This window comes from Hemicordylus capensis, chromosome 3 (genome assembly GCF_027244095.1).
Source record: "Hemicordylus capensis ecotype Gifberg chromosome 3, rHemCap1.1.pri, whole genome shotgun sequence".
Taxonomy (NCBI): domain Eukaryota; kingdom Metazoa; phylum Chordata; class Lepidosauria; order Squamata; family Cordylidae; genus Hemicordylus; species Hemicordylus capensis.
In genome coordinates, this window is record NC_069659.1 from 36,913,946 (window position 1) to 36,926,807 (window position 12,862).

At 45.0% G+C, this 12,862-nt stretch overlaps 1 protein-coding gene across 13 annotated transcripts in view; it reads right to left on the reverse strand.

Annotated features, from left to right (window-relative positions):
* The window catches only part of ATP8A2 (ATPase phospholipid transporting 8A2), a 595,211-nt gene that overhangs the window by 47,461 nt on the left and 534,888 nt on the right, over positions 1-12,862 (reverse strand). For 12 of the 13 annotated variants that reach the window (XM_053308077.1, XM_053308075.1, XM_053308074.1 and 9 more), the window contains one exon: positions 3,732-3,820. In XM_053308077.1, the coding sequence (XP_053164052.1) occupies positions 3,732-3,820 (89 nt within the window). Of the gene's footprint in view, positions 1-3,731; positions 3,821-10,544; positions 10,665-12,862 lie in introns of those variants that run through there. The other variant, XM_053308086.1, reaches the window with a different exon arrangement.

A 12,862-nucleotide genomic window follows, 5' to 3' on the forward strand; every position in this document is an offset into this window, starting at 1 on the left:
GAGGCAGCATTTTGCCTCCTGGTCGGGGGTCTACTCGCAGGTAGCCACAGCACAGAGCCGCGCTGCGGCTACTCATGAGCAGATAGCCCAGGTTTGTGGAGCGCTCGCTCTGCAAACCTGGGCTAAAGGGCAGGCTACTTGAGTGGGTTAGCCGCTCAAGAACCAACGGGCTCACTTCCGAGCCCAGTGGTTCTTACGATTAACAAAAATCGGGCTAGGCAATCCTAGCCCGATTTTTGTTAATCATGAGAATAGTCCCACTGTCTCTACAACTGGGCTAAATTTGATTCAAATCAAGGTTTACAAGTTAGATCTCTTGCACTTCAAATGTTCATGCATCCACCATCTTGAATGGGAGTGGATGACATTATTACAAATGATACCATGGAGGTGTCCCTGTGTGTCAATCACTACAACTGTATCAAATTTGGTTCAAATGGGTTAAGCAGTCCTCAAATTAGTGTACTTGTGCCTCAAAAGTTCACATGTCCACCATCTTGGATCAAGGTGGATGACATCATCACAAACTAAACCACTGGGACATCTCTATGTGTCCATACAGGTGTAGCAAATTTGGTTCAAATCAGTTACACTGTCCACATGTTATTGCACTTACGCCTCAAAAGTTTATGTGTCCGCCAAACTGAATTGGGTTGGATGACATTGTCACAAACTACGCCACTGAGGTGTCCCTATGTGCCCCTACAGCTATAGCAAATTTTGTTCAAAATGTTTAAGCGGTTCATAAGTTAGCCCACTTGCACCTCCAAAGTGTATGCGTCCACCATCTTGGATCAGGGTGGATGGCATCATCACAAACAATGCCATTGAGGTGTCCCTGTGTGTCACTCACTGCAGCTGTATGCAATTTGGTATAAATTGGTTACACGGTCCACAAGTTAGCCCACTTGTGTCTCGGATGTTCACGCGGTTGCCAGCTTGAATTTGAGAGGATGACATCATCACACACCAAGCCATTTGGACATCCCTATGTATCCCTTCAGCTGTGGCAAATTTGGTTTAAATCGGTTAAGCAGTTCACAAGTTAGCCCATTTGCGCCTCAAAAGTGTAATTGTCCACCATCTTAGATTGGAGTAGATAACATCATCACAAACTATGCCATTGTGGTGTCCCTACGTGTCCGAACACCTGTAGCAAATTTGGTTCAAGTTGGTTAAGAGTTTCACAAGTTAGCCCACTTGCCCCTCCAAAGTTTATGCGGCCACCATTTTGAATCAGGGTGGATGAAATTATCACAAACTATGCCACTGAGGAGTCCCTGTGTGTCACTCACTGAAACTGTATCCAATTTGGTTCAAATGGGTTAGACAGTCCACAAATTAGCCTGCTTGCGCCTCAGATGTTTGTGCGGCCGCCACCTTGAATTGAAGTGGATGACATCATCACACACCATGCCATTTGGGCATCCCTATGTGTCCCTACAGCTGTAGGAAATTTGATTCAAATCAGTTAAGTGGTTCACAATTTAGCCCACTTGCGCCTCAAAAGTTTACACATCCGCTGTCTTGGATCGGGGTGGATGGCATCATCACAAACGATGCCACTGAGGTGTCCTTGTGTGTCACTCACTGCAACTGTATGCAATTTGGTTTAAATCAGTTAGACAGTCCACAAATTAGCCTGCTTGTACCTCGGATGTTCACAAGGCAGCCATATTGAAATGGAATGGGTGATGTCATCACACACCACGCCATCTGGGCATCCCTATGTGTCCCTACAGCTGTAGCATATTTGGTTCAAATTGGTTAAGTGGTTCACAAGTTAGCCCACTTGTGCCTCAAAAGATTACGCGTCTGCCATCTTGGACTGGGGTTGAAGACATCATCACAAACGATGCCGTTGAGGTGCCCCTATGTGTCCCTACAACGGTACCTGATTTGGTTCATATTGGTCCAGATGTTGAGAAGTTCATAGGGGGGGGGGGGGGACACGGACACACACATAAAATGCCGGGTGATCTCATAAGCCTATTGGAAAGTAGGCTAACAAGGTAGAAACCAGCAACAGCCACTGGTGGGATACTGTGCCTTCACCTTCTTATTCCAGTCTGCATGCATGTGCAAAAAAAAAAAAAAGTCCAATGGAAGGGATCAAAGAGGAGCTGGTTCCTCCATGGCAACATTTTGCTCCTTCTGCCAAGGCCCATCTCACAATGGATGGAGTGAAAAATAACTGAAGGCTGAAAGGACAAGACAATCCACCACTAGCGACCTAATGCCAAAAATTCGTCTTGCTGGGAGTGTTGGTAGGAAGATCTGCCAGTGGATGGTCCATCCATAAGACTTGCTAAATATGTATCTTGCCATGAGATTATTCCATTGTGCTTTAGAATACTTGGTATTTGGGTTTCATGACACACAAACCACACGTGTAACCCTTTTTATGCTCAGCCCCCTCATTCCATTGCAGCAGTTGGCAAGTCTGTTGTTCAATCTATCAAGAAGGACTTTGACACATTCCTTGAAATAGAAGCAATGACAGCCATGGGGCTTAAAGACATTCTGTCTAGTTCAGATAAAACCATAGCAAAGGAACAAGTCCTCTGGTGGGAAAAAGGGAACCAGAAGCAAACAAGGCTTTCGTTGGGGTTTTCATGTTAATATTTTGTTGCTTAAGCAATAGAAGTTAACAGTTATTAAGCATCAGCCTAGACCTGTGTGACATTCACAGCCATATTTATAGCAGTGTTATTGGCATCTGAGTGTTGATAGTGATCTGAAAGTGGAATTGCGATGGTTAGGAAAATAAAGTGTTGCATCTATATAGAGATGAGATTGCTGCTGTATATATATATTACCAGTGGCATAAAGAACTAGTCTGCTATGTAACCCTTTGTCACAATAAGCATAGCAGATAATATTGCTCTTTCTAATAGGGATGGACACATCCATTCAATCTTTTTACAACACTTTAGGCTTGTTCACGCGACCCTAAACAGGGTTGGAGTTAGGAGATCAGTGGCCGTGTGTTTGCAAAGATCAAGGAAGGAGGAGGGGACAGCGATCATATGGAAGCAAGGTGCTGGGTAGGGCAGCTTGGTAGGGCAGCCACCCTCGATAAAATGCTGGAGACAGAATGTGGGTTGGCCGTACACATCCTACCCAGTTCCCGGCTCTCACATGATCACTCTCCCCTCCTCCTCCTTTGATCTTTGCAAACACATGGCTGCTGATTTGGAGTGAGCACAGCTCCCCTACCCTGGCTGGATGCTCCTCCGACCCTGTTTAGCGTTGTGAGAACAGCCCTTTGGTCTTCATGAATATCACTGCTACTAGAACATTGTATTGCTTGTGATAGCAGGGCATTTTTCACACAGCAGGCTTTACCGTGAGTTTACTGCAAGTTTGAAGTTGCCCCCCAAAACTGACACAAAAAGTGGATATAAATCAGCTACACTCTAACGCACAATGAAAAACCCGAATCGTGTGTGAGGTTCTTCCCAATTGCTCGCAGGGACTTTGGGGTAAATCTGGCCTGTATGTGAATACCCTCCATTACGGGGGAGATGCGAGCTAAGAGCCTTGTGTGAAAAACGCCCAGGTTAAACATCTTGCAGAACTGCTACAGCCAGTGTTTCAACAGATCTTCAGCTAGACTTTTTCATCCTGATAAAGGTTCATGGTTGTTTCACTAAAAGAGATTTCCATTCTTTAAAATTAAAAATGTTTTCCAGAAGAGGCATAATAAAGATTGCATTTGTTCAACTTACGCTCTCCACGCCACATCTTTAACAAGGCACGCGGTGGGCACCAAAAATAAACCGAGCCAGAAGTATCCACTTTTCAGCACCATTCCTGCCTGTAAAGATGCAGCAATAAATATGGCATTAATCACTATCATATTACCGTGTGTAGGTGGTTGGCTGAAAAGAGAGGGTAGGATGGCAACATTGCTAAAAACGGTTATAGTAAATAAGACTGTATACAAAATTATATTTATTTATATTATTTGGCTAGCATATTTATATACCTTCTCAAACTCGCATCTCACATCTTAAAAGAAGATTAAAACAAAAATGAAAACATTAAAACAATTTTAAAATAATGATAAATTCTATAAGTCAAACTCAAAGCCTGGATACATCTTAATACGTCTTAACAGCCCTTTAAAAAGCTGTCAGAGATGGGGATGCTCTTCTTCTGGCCGGGAGAGCACCCCCAAAGCCTTGGGGCAGCGATGGAAAAGGCCCATCCCTAAGTAGCCACCTAAGTAGCCACCTAAGTTGCCACTAAGCTGGTGGCAACTTCAGATGGACCTTCCCGAATGATCTCTAGGCGGTGGGGCTCATAACAGAGAAGGCCTTCTCTTAAATGCCTTAATAGACAGGGGTCTATTGTGGAGGGGGGAGGCAGAGGGATGGAGTGGAGCTCTGGTACTTCTCAGCTTCTCTGGCTATTGGCATAGCCATGGCCATGGGGACTGTCATGGAGAGCACCTGCACTTCTGAATTTACGATGACATCACTGTTAATTGATTATGTAATATTGATCAATCTTGTGATTTCTTTCCCAAGGATATCAAGTGTGCCGCTGAGTTGGTGTCGACTCCTGGTGACCACAGAGCCGTGTAGTTGTCTTTGGTAGAATCCAGGAGCAGTTTACCATTGCCTCCTCCCGCACAGTATGAGATGATGCCTTTCAGCTTCTTCCTATATTGCTACTGCCCGATATATGTGTTTCCCATAGCCTGGGAAACATACCAGCAGAGATTCGAACCGGCAACCTCTGGCTTGCTAGTCAAGTCATTTCCCTGCTGCTCCATTAGGTGGCCAAGGATATAGCTGATACTATATAAAGGTATAGCAACAACCCTACCATCCCATTATGATTACTGGATGACATCATAACCAAAGCTGCACACACACAGCCAAAAAAGGCACATATGCAGGGATAACACCCTTGCTTCTGAAGCAGAGGGGGCAGCATGTGGGAGAGGAGATTTTAGCTTATCTCCCCTTGCCCCAGAAGCACCCTGTGCAGTATGAAATTATATCTCTGAGGGCTTCACAACCTCAGGGGCGTGATTTCTCGCTACACCGAGTGCTCCTGGACGAAGGGGATATCAGAGGAAAGACACTGCGCTTCAGAAATAGGGACGCTATAGATGAGCACATCCTTTTAAGGATGCAACTTTAATTAGGATGTCAGCCATTATTATTATTACTATTATTATTTAAATGTATCTCTTATCTTCGGACCCAATAGGCCTTCAGGACACCGTGAGGCAAGTCTCATGATCAGGGAGAGGAGCCGTAAAGGGGTTTGCGGGGAGAGCGGGCTGAGCCCACTCTCCCCACAGATGATCGGAAGGCAGCCCTGGGTGGCTGGATTGGCTGCCCACACGACTGCCGGCTCTGTCACGGAGCTGGTGGGGGATGTGGGGATCAGGGACCGCGCACCCCCCTGAAGTTCCAGGATCCCGGAAAGACCCCCGATCCCGGAAGGCTACTTACAGCCTCCCAGTTGGGGGTCCACTCAAGTGCTGCAGCAACACACGAGCAAAAAGGCAAGGTTAACAGAGCGCTTGCTACATTAACCTTGGCTAAGTGGAGGGGTATTTAGGGCAGCTAGCTACCAGGATCCACGCAGCTCCCGTTGCAGCACACGATCGCCCAAATGCGGGCCAGGCTCCCTTAGCCAGCTTTTGGGTGATCATGAGAATCGCCTCTGTATGATATCAAAACAGTACAATATATAAAAACCAAACCAATTTATATAATTAGACTAAACTGGTCAACCAACCCTTCGTTTGTCTTCGGGGGGGAGGTGTTGGGGATTTGAGGGATGCCTTTAAAAAAATGTTTTTAGTGCGTGCATATGTGCATTCGAATGCAGTCGTTTTATTTCCAACCCTAAGCCTATCCAGATAGCAAAGGTTGCTGACTGTGTTTGAGGTGTAAAGGTAAAGGTAAAGTGTGCCGTCGAGTTGGCGTCAACTCCTGGCGACCACAGAGCCCTGTGGTTGTCTTTGGTAGAATACAGGAGGGCTTTACCATTGCCTTCTCCCACGCAGTGTGAGATGATGCCTTTCAGCACCTTCCTATATCATTGCTGCCCAATATAGGTGTTTCCCATAGTCTGGGAAACATACCAGCGGGGATTTGAAGGGGAAACCTCTGGCTTGCTAGTCAAGTCATTTCCCTGCTGTGCCATTAGGTGGCTTTGAGGTTTGAGGAGCGGCTAATAATGCAATCAGATCTAATGAGGTTAAATGTTCTGCAAAACATGTTTAAGTGGGGTTTTTTTAAAAGAAATTGTTATGCTCAATTTACTAACCCATCATACTTCAGAAACTAATGCAGAGAGGCTCAAGCAGGAGGATAAACTGACAGAACATAGTGAGTCAAGAACAGATTTTAGCAATACTGAGTCTGTGGAGGCAGTGCTCAGGTGAGAATCGTGATAATGTAAGTGCAGAAGATGTGTCCACATCTCTGCATTTTCATCTGTGAAACGCCGGAGAGTATGTCTAATGGGCAGGAAACTCAAGGACAAATTTCAGACACAGGTAAGTGATTGTACATGGTTATGAGGTTTTGCTTCGGATCTTTCCACAGAGTTTTTGTGCCTAAATGAACTCTTCCTGACTGATCACAGAAGTGTCTCAGGGCGTTTGCGGCTTTCACAGCATACCACCTGTTGTCTCCTTTACTGCCATGTGTTTCCCCATCATCATAATTATTAAAAACTGTAGTGACTCCCTTGGGAGTTTTCAGTGACATTGTGCAATCAAAACTTCCTGGTTTTAACCAAGGATGTTGAGAGCTCGCTGGTGGCCTGTGGACAAACTCCAGTTGGCAGCCTCTCTTCCTGTTTAGAGCAAAGGAGAGAGACTGAGACTGAGATAAGGCACCTAACTGGCAATGCAGTGCCAGCAGAGAAAGAGCAGGAGAGGAGGCTGCATGGTCCCCCTTCCGGGTGCTGGCCATGCCTGACAGCGAAGGGCCAGCTAGCTACTTGGTTTATCTCCCTTGCTCCAAGAGTGAGAGAGAAAGAAAACGCCCAGCTGGTGCTCCATTCACTGGCTGGATAGGAGCGGGCAAGGGGCTATGCTTTGCCCTCCCGGCTGGTGAGCGCTTCATTTGCCAGCTGGGTGTGGGAGGCGGACAAAGGGGTGCCTGGGGGGAGTGGAAGGGGCTGCTATTGTGGCTCCCCCAACGTAGGAACATAGGAAGCTGCCATATACTGAATCAGACCATTGGTCTAGCTAGCTCAGTATTGTCTTTTCAGACTGGCAGTGGCTTCTCCAAGGTTGCAGGCAGGAATCTCTCTCAGCCCTATCTTGGAGAAGCCAGGGAGGGAACTTGGAACCTTCTGCTCTTCCCAGAGCGGCTCCATCCCCTGAGGGGACTATCTTACAGTGCTCACACTTCCAGTCTCCCATTCATATGCAACTGGAGTGGACCCTGGTTAGCTAAGGCGACAAGTCATGCTTGCTACCACATGACCAGCTCTCCTCTCCCAACCCCAGAGGCCCGGGGACATTTGTCCCCCTTTGTCCATAGGTGGCTATGCCACTGGTTTTAACACTTCAGGAGGAAAAAATCGCACCTAATCAAAGTAGTCCTGTGTTACTTTAGTGAGAATTCTGTCACCCACTGCCATCAATACCTCTTTCTCTAAAACACAATTCTCCAGCAGCTTCTTTGGTCTCCCAACTAAGAATATTGCCTCTAGCTAACTGCTATTTGACTGGACAACGAAGGATTTGAGTCTATCTATCGTATGGTACCATGGCACCCAGGCTGGATAACTCAGAATAGATTTTAATGCATCCTTGGGTTACTGTGACTGATGCATCCTATGGTATGACAGATTTATTTGGATGTTTTGCTGGTGGCCGCTTCACAATTCCACCGTATTTAGCAACAAAGCTGTCATAGCAGCACAAGTGTGAGACAGGTGCTTTTCAATGCATTTATCAGTTCTTTGATGTTAAATCCTTCACGCTATTGCTGGAACGGGGGAGCAGTGGTAAATCTTCTACAGCAACTGAAGATAAGATAGACTATGTGCTAAGACATTTATGGATACTTTGGTACTCACTGGAACAAGAAGTAAACATGCTCCAAGCTTAGAATTCAGCAGAACCATACAGCTTACATGACATAAATTCAGCCCCAAACAATAGAGAAGTTTTCCAGACCAGTTTGTGAAAGTAGCTGCTTCTCAATACGTTCAGGGGAAATGGCTTGAATGGGTCTGGTAGATTTTCTCCGGAAAAATAGTGAACAATTGTCCACACCCATCAAGGCCATTTGCATAGTAGTTTCATGCTTGCAGATCAGGGCTGCTGGTTTTGTGATAAAATCAAGCCTGATTTGTATGGCACACCAGTCATGGGCAAAGTACATAATAACCATGAATGTGTTTCCTGCACCTGTGCTCTCCTTTAAATGCTCTTACAACCCATGCCTGCACAGCGTCATGTCAATAGTCTCTGGACCCAGCAGATTTGCTACTAACACTGGTGTGCTAACACAGACTAGGTAAACCTATGCAACTGAGACAGCAACAACATAGAATGCTTACAGGGGCACAAGTATGGCCAGTGGGATGTTTATATTGGCTCTTGGCAATGAGTTGAATGTTTAGCTTGGTGTTCTTCATCATACGGCTGGAGAACCAGTGGTGGTCCCCATCAACCCTAAGTGTGGCTCCCTGTCTAATTGTTTATTGGGCCTGTATGAAGCTTTGGCTAAAAGGTTAATACTCTGCTGCACAGTCCCTCTGGTACCAGGTGGAGGCACCCATTCCTACCATACAGTGCTGCATTTCTCCCAGTGCACATGGGACTCCTTTGAGAGAAATGGAGCCCTCCTGAGCCCCTGCACCATCTTGGGAGGTGTGCACAGAATGCTGGGAAATGCAGCCCTTCTCAGAGACTTCCCCCTAGAGCTTTAAAGAGAGGGCTCCATCATTCCTAAAGGGCCCTCCCAGCACAGAGGAACATGCAGTACTATGCGGAAGTCAGCACAGTAGGAAATGGAGCTCAAATTGAAGGGTTGTGTTTGTTTGTTTGTTTGTTTGTTTGTCAAAGTGGCCCCAGCTGGGGAAAAAATTGTTTATCATATTTGTACACCACCCCAAACCTCGGTCTCTGGGTGGTTTACAGCAACATAAAACATAAGAACAGCCCTGCTGGATAAGGCCCAAAGCCTATCAGGTCCAGCATCCTGTTTCACGCAATGGCCCACCAGATGCTTCTGAGAAGCCCACAAGCAAGAGGTGAGGGCAAGCCCTCTCTCTTTGCTCGCCTGCAACGAGAATTGCAAACTAATTAAATCAGAAATTAAAACCTTAAAACAATTTAAAACTACAAGTCTGGTTAAAAGCTTGGGTGAATAAATGTGTCTTTAAAGACTTTTAAATAGTTGTCAGAGATGAGGAGGCTCTTATTTCAGCAGAGGGTGCATTTGAGTCTCGAAGTGGCAACAGCCCTGTTGGATTAGGCACAAGGCCCATATAGTCTAGCATCCTGTTTCACACAGTGGCCCACCAGATGCCTCTGGGGAGCCCACAGGCAAGAGGTATGTGCATGCCCTCTCTCCTGCTGTTGCTCCCCTGCAACTGGTATTGAGAGGCATTGTGCCTCTGAGGTTGGAGATGGCCCACAGCCACCAGACTAGTAGCCATTGATAGACCTGTCCACCATTAATCTGTCTAAGGCCCTTTTAAAGCCATCCAAGCTGGTGGCCATCACCACATCACATGGCAAAGAAGTGATAAATTTGTGATGTTGGACAGTACTAAATTATTCGTTGGTTCATTTATGACCCTGATATACATGCCCCACACGTAGTTGAGCATTTAGGACTTAAATTAAGCACCTACTCTAACAGGTAATTAGATTGCACCGCACCCATATGATCTGTCCACCATTTTTTTAAATGGTAGAGGGAGTGGGGTCTACTTGCAGGTCAATAGGCATACAAACCCCAGTTTAAATTAAATGCCCTGTGCCCAGGGTGGGGAGGCATGAGTTTAAGGCTTGTTCCTGTACCTCTCCACATACAGAAAATGGATGCCAGGGCCCTGTGTCCGATCAGTTTTTAATGCATGCTTGATGGGCCAGTTCCAATGTAGTGCTTCTCCTTTTTGGAGGAATATGAGAATGTTGCTTCCGAATGGCACATTTTTATTTCACATTTTGTCAAAGTGATAGTCTATCCTTTTAAATCTGCAGAAGGTATATATTTTTTATCTCCAAACAGAACCATATTATCTATTTATGTTTCTTCTGAACCATAAAGATGTCAAATAAAGCTGTGTTCCCTATATCATTCTTTCTGCTAGATTCACAAATCTAACCATGGTCTTCTCCTTCACCTGCGAGGCCAGAAACACACATGTTGTAATGGGAAAAAATGGATTGTAGTGTAACTGTGCAACTCCTACAGCCCAAAGATTTGGAACAGTGTCCAATACCTTGAAAGGATGCATTACTGAAAATGCTTGTAACACACAGCCATTTTTGAAAATTCAGAATAAAAACCACAGAAAACACATCAAGAAGCACTTTGTCAGTTTTTAACTAAAGTTGAATTTTATGAGATCACTGAAGGCAAAAGCTCAAGTCACTTCATAGGACTAGTTTATCCACAAGCAAGCCAGGAAGAAGATGAAGAGCCTGGGAAAGAGCACTGCTGAATCGAAAAGAAAGATGTGTCATTTCTTAATAAGTTCCTCAAAGGTTTTGTTTCATTGGTTACCAAGGTAGAGGGAACAGCCATGTTCTCAGGACATCTGTTTTTACATAGTAATACACAGGAAAGGACTAGCTTGCTATAAAACCCACCCATGAGGGACATAAAATAATATCTCAAGATTTTCTTTCCTTTTCTTTCTTTCTTTTTTAATTTTTTAGGTTTTGGCAATTATAAATAAATCCCTATAGGAGACAAAATCCAATAAGGATTCATTTTATTTCCCCTTCCAGCCCTTTTGGTTGTCCCAAAGGTTCTTTTTGTCTCACAGGTGTGGGTTATATTATCTACTTTGAAAAACAGGAATAGGAAGAATGGCGATAATCCAACTTTAGTTTCCCCAACCAATGGGATAAACTTACCATTGGATCACCTAATGGTAGTTTGTAGCAATTACATGCAACATCCTGAGAAGTTACAGCAGGCCTGTGAAATGCTTGCATTTTTTGCTTTTTGTATAACACAGGGATGATTCCAAGGGGTAAGGGCTGCTCCCTGAAAAAATACTTCCCATTCCCCCTTTTGCTCCCTTACCCAACAGGCTGGAACTTACAGCAAAGTGTGAACAATAATCTCATAGTAATGTACGGCCCTATAGCTTGAACTGATTATTTCAAAAAACTTCGGTTGTTTAAAGAAGCCTCATTCACTCACTCCTCTACCTCAGAACAAGCAGCCAGGTAGGCAGGAGACAACTCAGGCTCGCAGGAGCCCGGTCAAGCCCTCGTCTTCCTTCCTGGCCAGGAACTGGGCTGGATGAGACCATGCCTGCAGTGGCGTTCTGGCCCATCTTCTCTGCAGGTTTCAGCTGACCTGGTACTGACCTCTCTCCCCACCTCAGTCTTTCTTGCCACATGCTCTTGGACAGGAAGAGAAAACTAGCCTGGAAAGTAGACAGTTTGGCCTAATCCAAAAAGACAGTATTTTCAAAGAGGAATCGGATCTATTTTCTGAATAATGTCAAGCAAGCTTCCTTAAGAAGGTAAATAAAAAAACATATAAGTATGTAATGTCTTGCAAAATCCTTGCTTCCCCAATAATATTATTTGCTCCCCCAAACAGTTTGTCAAGAGTCACTGCTGGTGTAACCAGGAATTCCAAGATGTTGCTGACTAAAACTCCTAGAATGCCCAGCTGCAATGGCTTTTGCTTGGGGATTATAGGAGTTATAGTCAACAACATCTGGGAATCCCTGTTAGAGGGAACACTGGGTGCAACAGGTTTAAAAACTGCATAATGATGATGATGATGATGATATAAATAACAGGCTGTTTTTCTTTAAAAGGGGGGGGGGAGGGAAGGTTAATTTAACAGAAAATTGGAACAATTAAGAACATAAGAAAAGCCTTGATGGATCAGGCCCAAGGCCCATCTAGTCCAGCATCCCAGATGCCTCCGGGAAGCCCACAGGCAAGAGCTGAGGACATACCCTCTCTCTTACTGCTACTCCTCTACAACTAATATTTAGAGGCATCTGAGACTGGAGGTGGCCCATAGTCCTCTTAGTAGCCACTGATAGACTTGTCTTCCATGAATTTCTCTAAACCCCTCTTAAAGCCATCTAGGCTGTTGGCTGTCAACACATCTTGGGGCAGAGAATTCCATAGGTTGATTGTTCATTGTCTGATAAAGTACTTCCTTTTGTCAGTCCTCTCAGTATCCTCAGCTGCGAAGACAGATGCAAAGAACCCATCTAGCTTCTCTGCAATCTCCACATCCTCCTTAATAATCGCTTTCACTCCCTCATCTAATGGCCCAACTGCCTCCCTGGCAGGCGTCCTGCTTCTGATGTATTTAAATAAGTTTTTGTTATTCCGCTTGATGCTTTTAGCGAAATGTTCCTCAAACTCTCTTTTCACCTCCCTTATTGTCTTCTTGCATTTCTTTTGCCAGAGTTTGTGTTCCTTTCTGTTGTCTTCATTGGGGCAGGCCTTCCCATTTCTAGATGAATTACTAGATAGTTCACTGGAAGAGGGGTGTCAAATATGAAATCTCAAAAAAGGTATGGGGAAGTATATCAGGTTGGATCCAAAGGTGCCCTTTCACATACAGCACCTCCAGAAAATTTGGATTGATACAGCTAACTGGAGCTGGAGCATCAGGCAAAAGGATATAGGGAAGCATTTATGAGAATG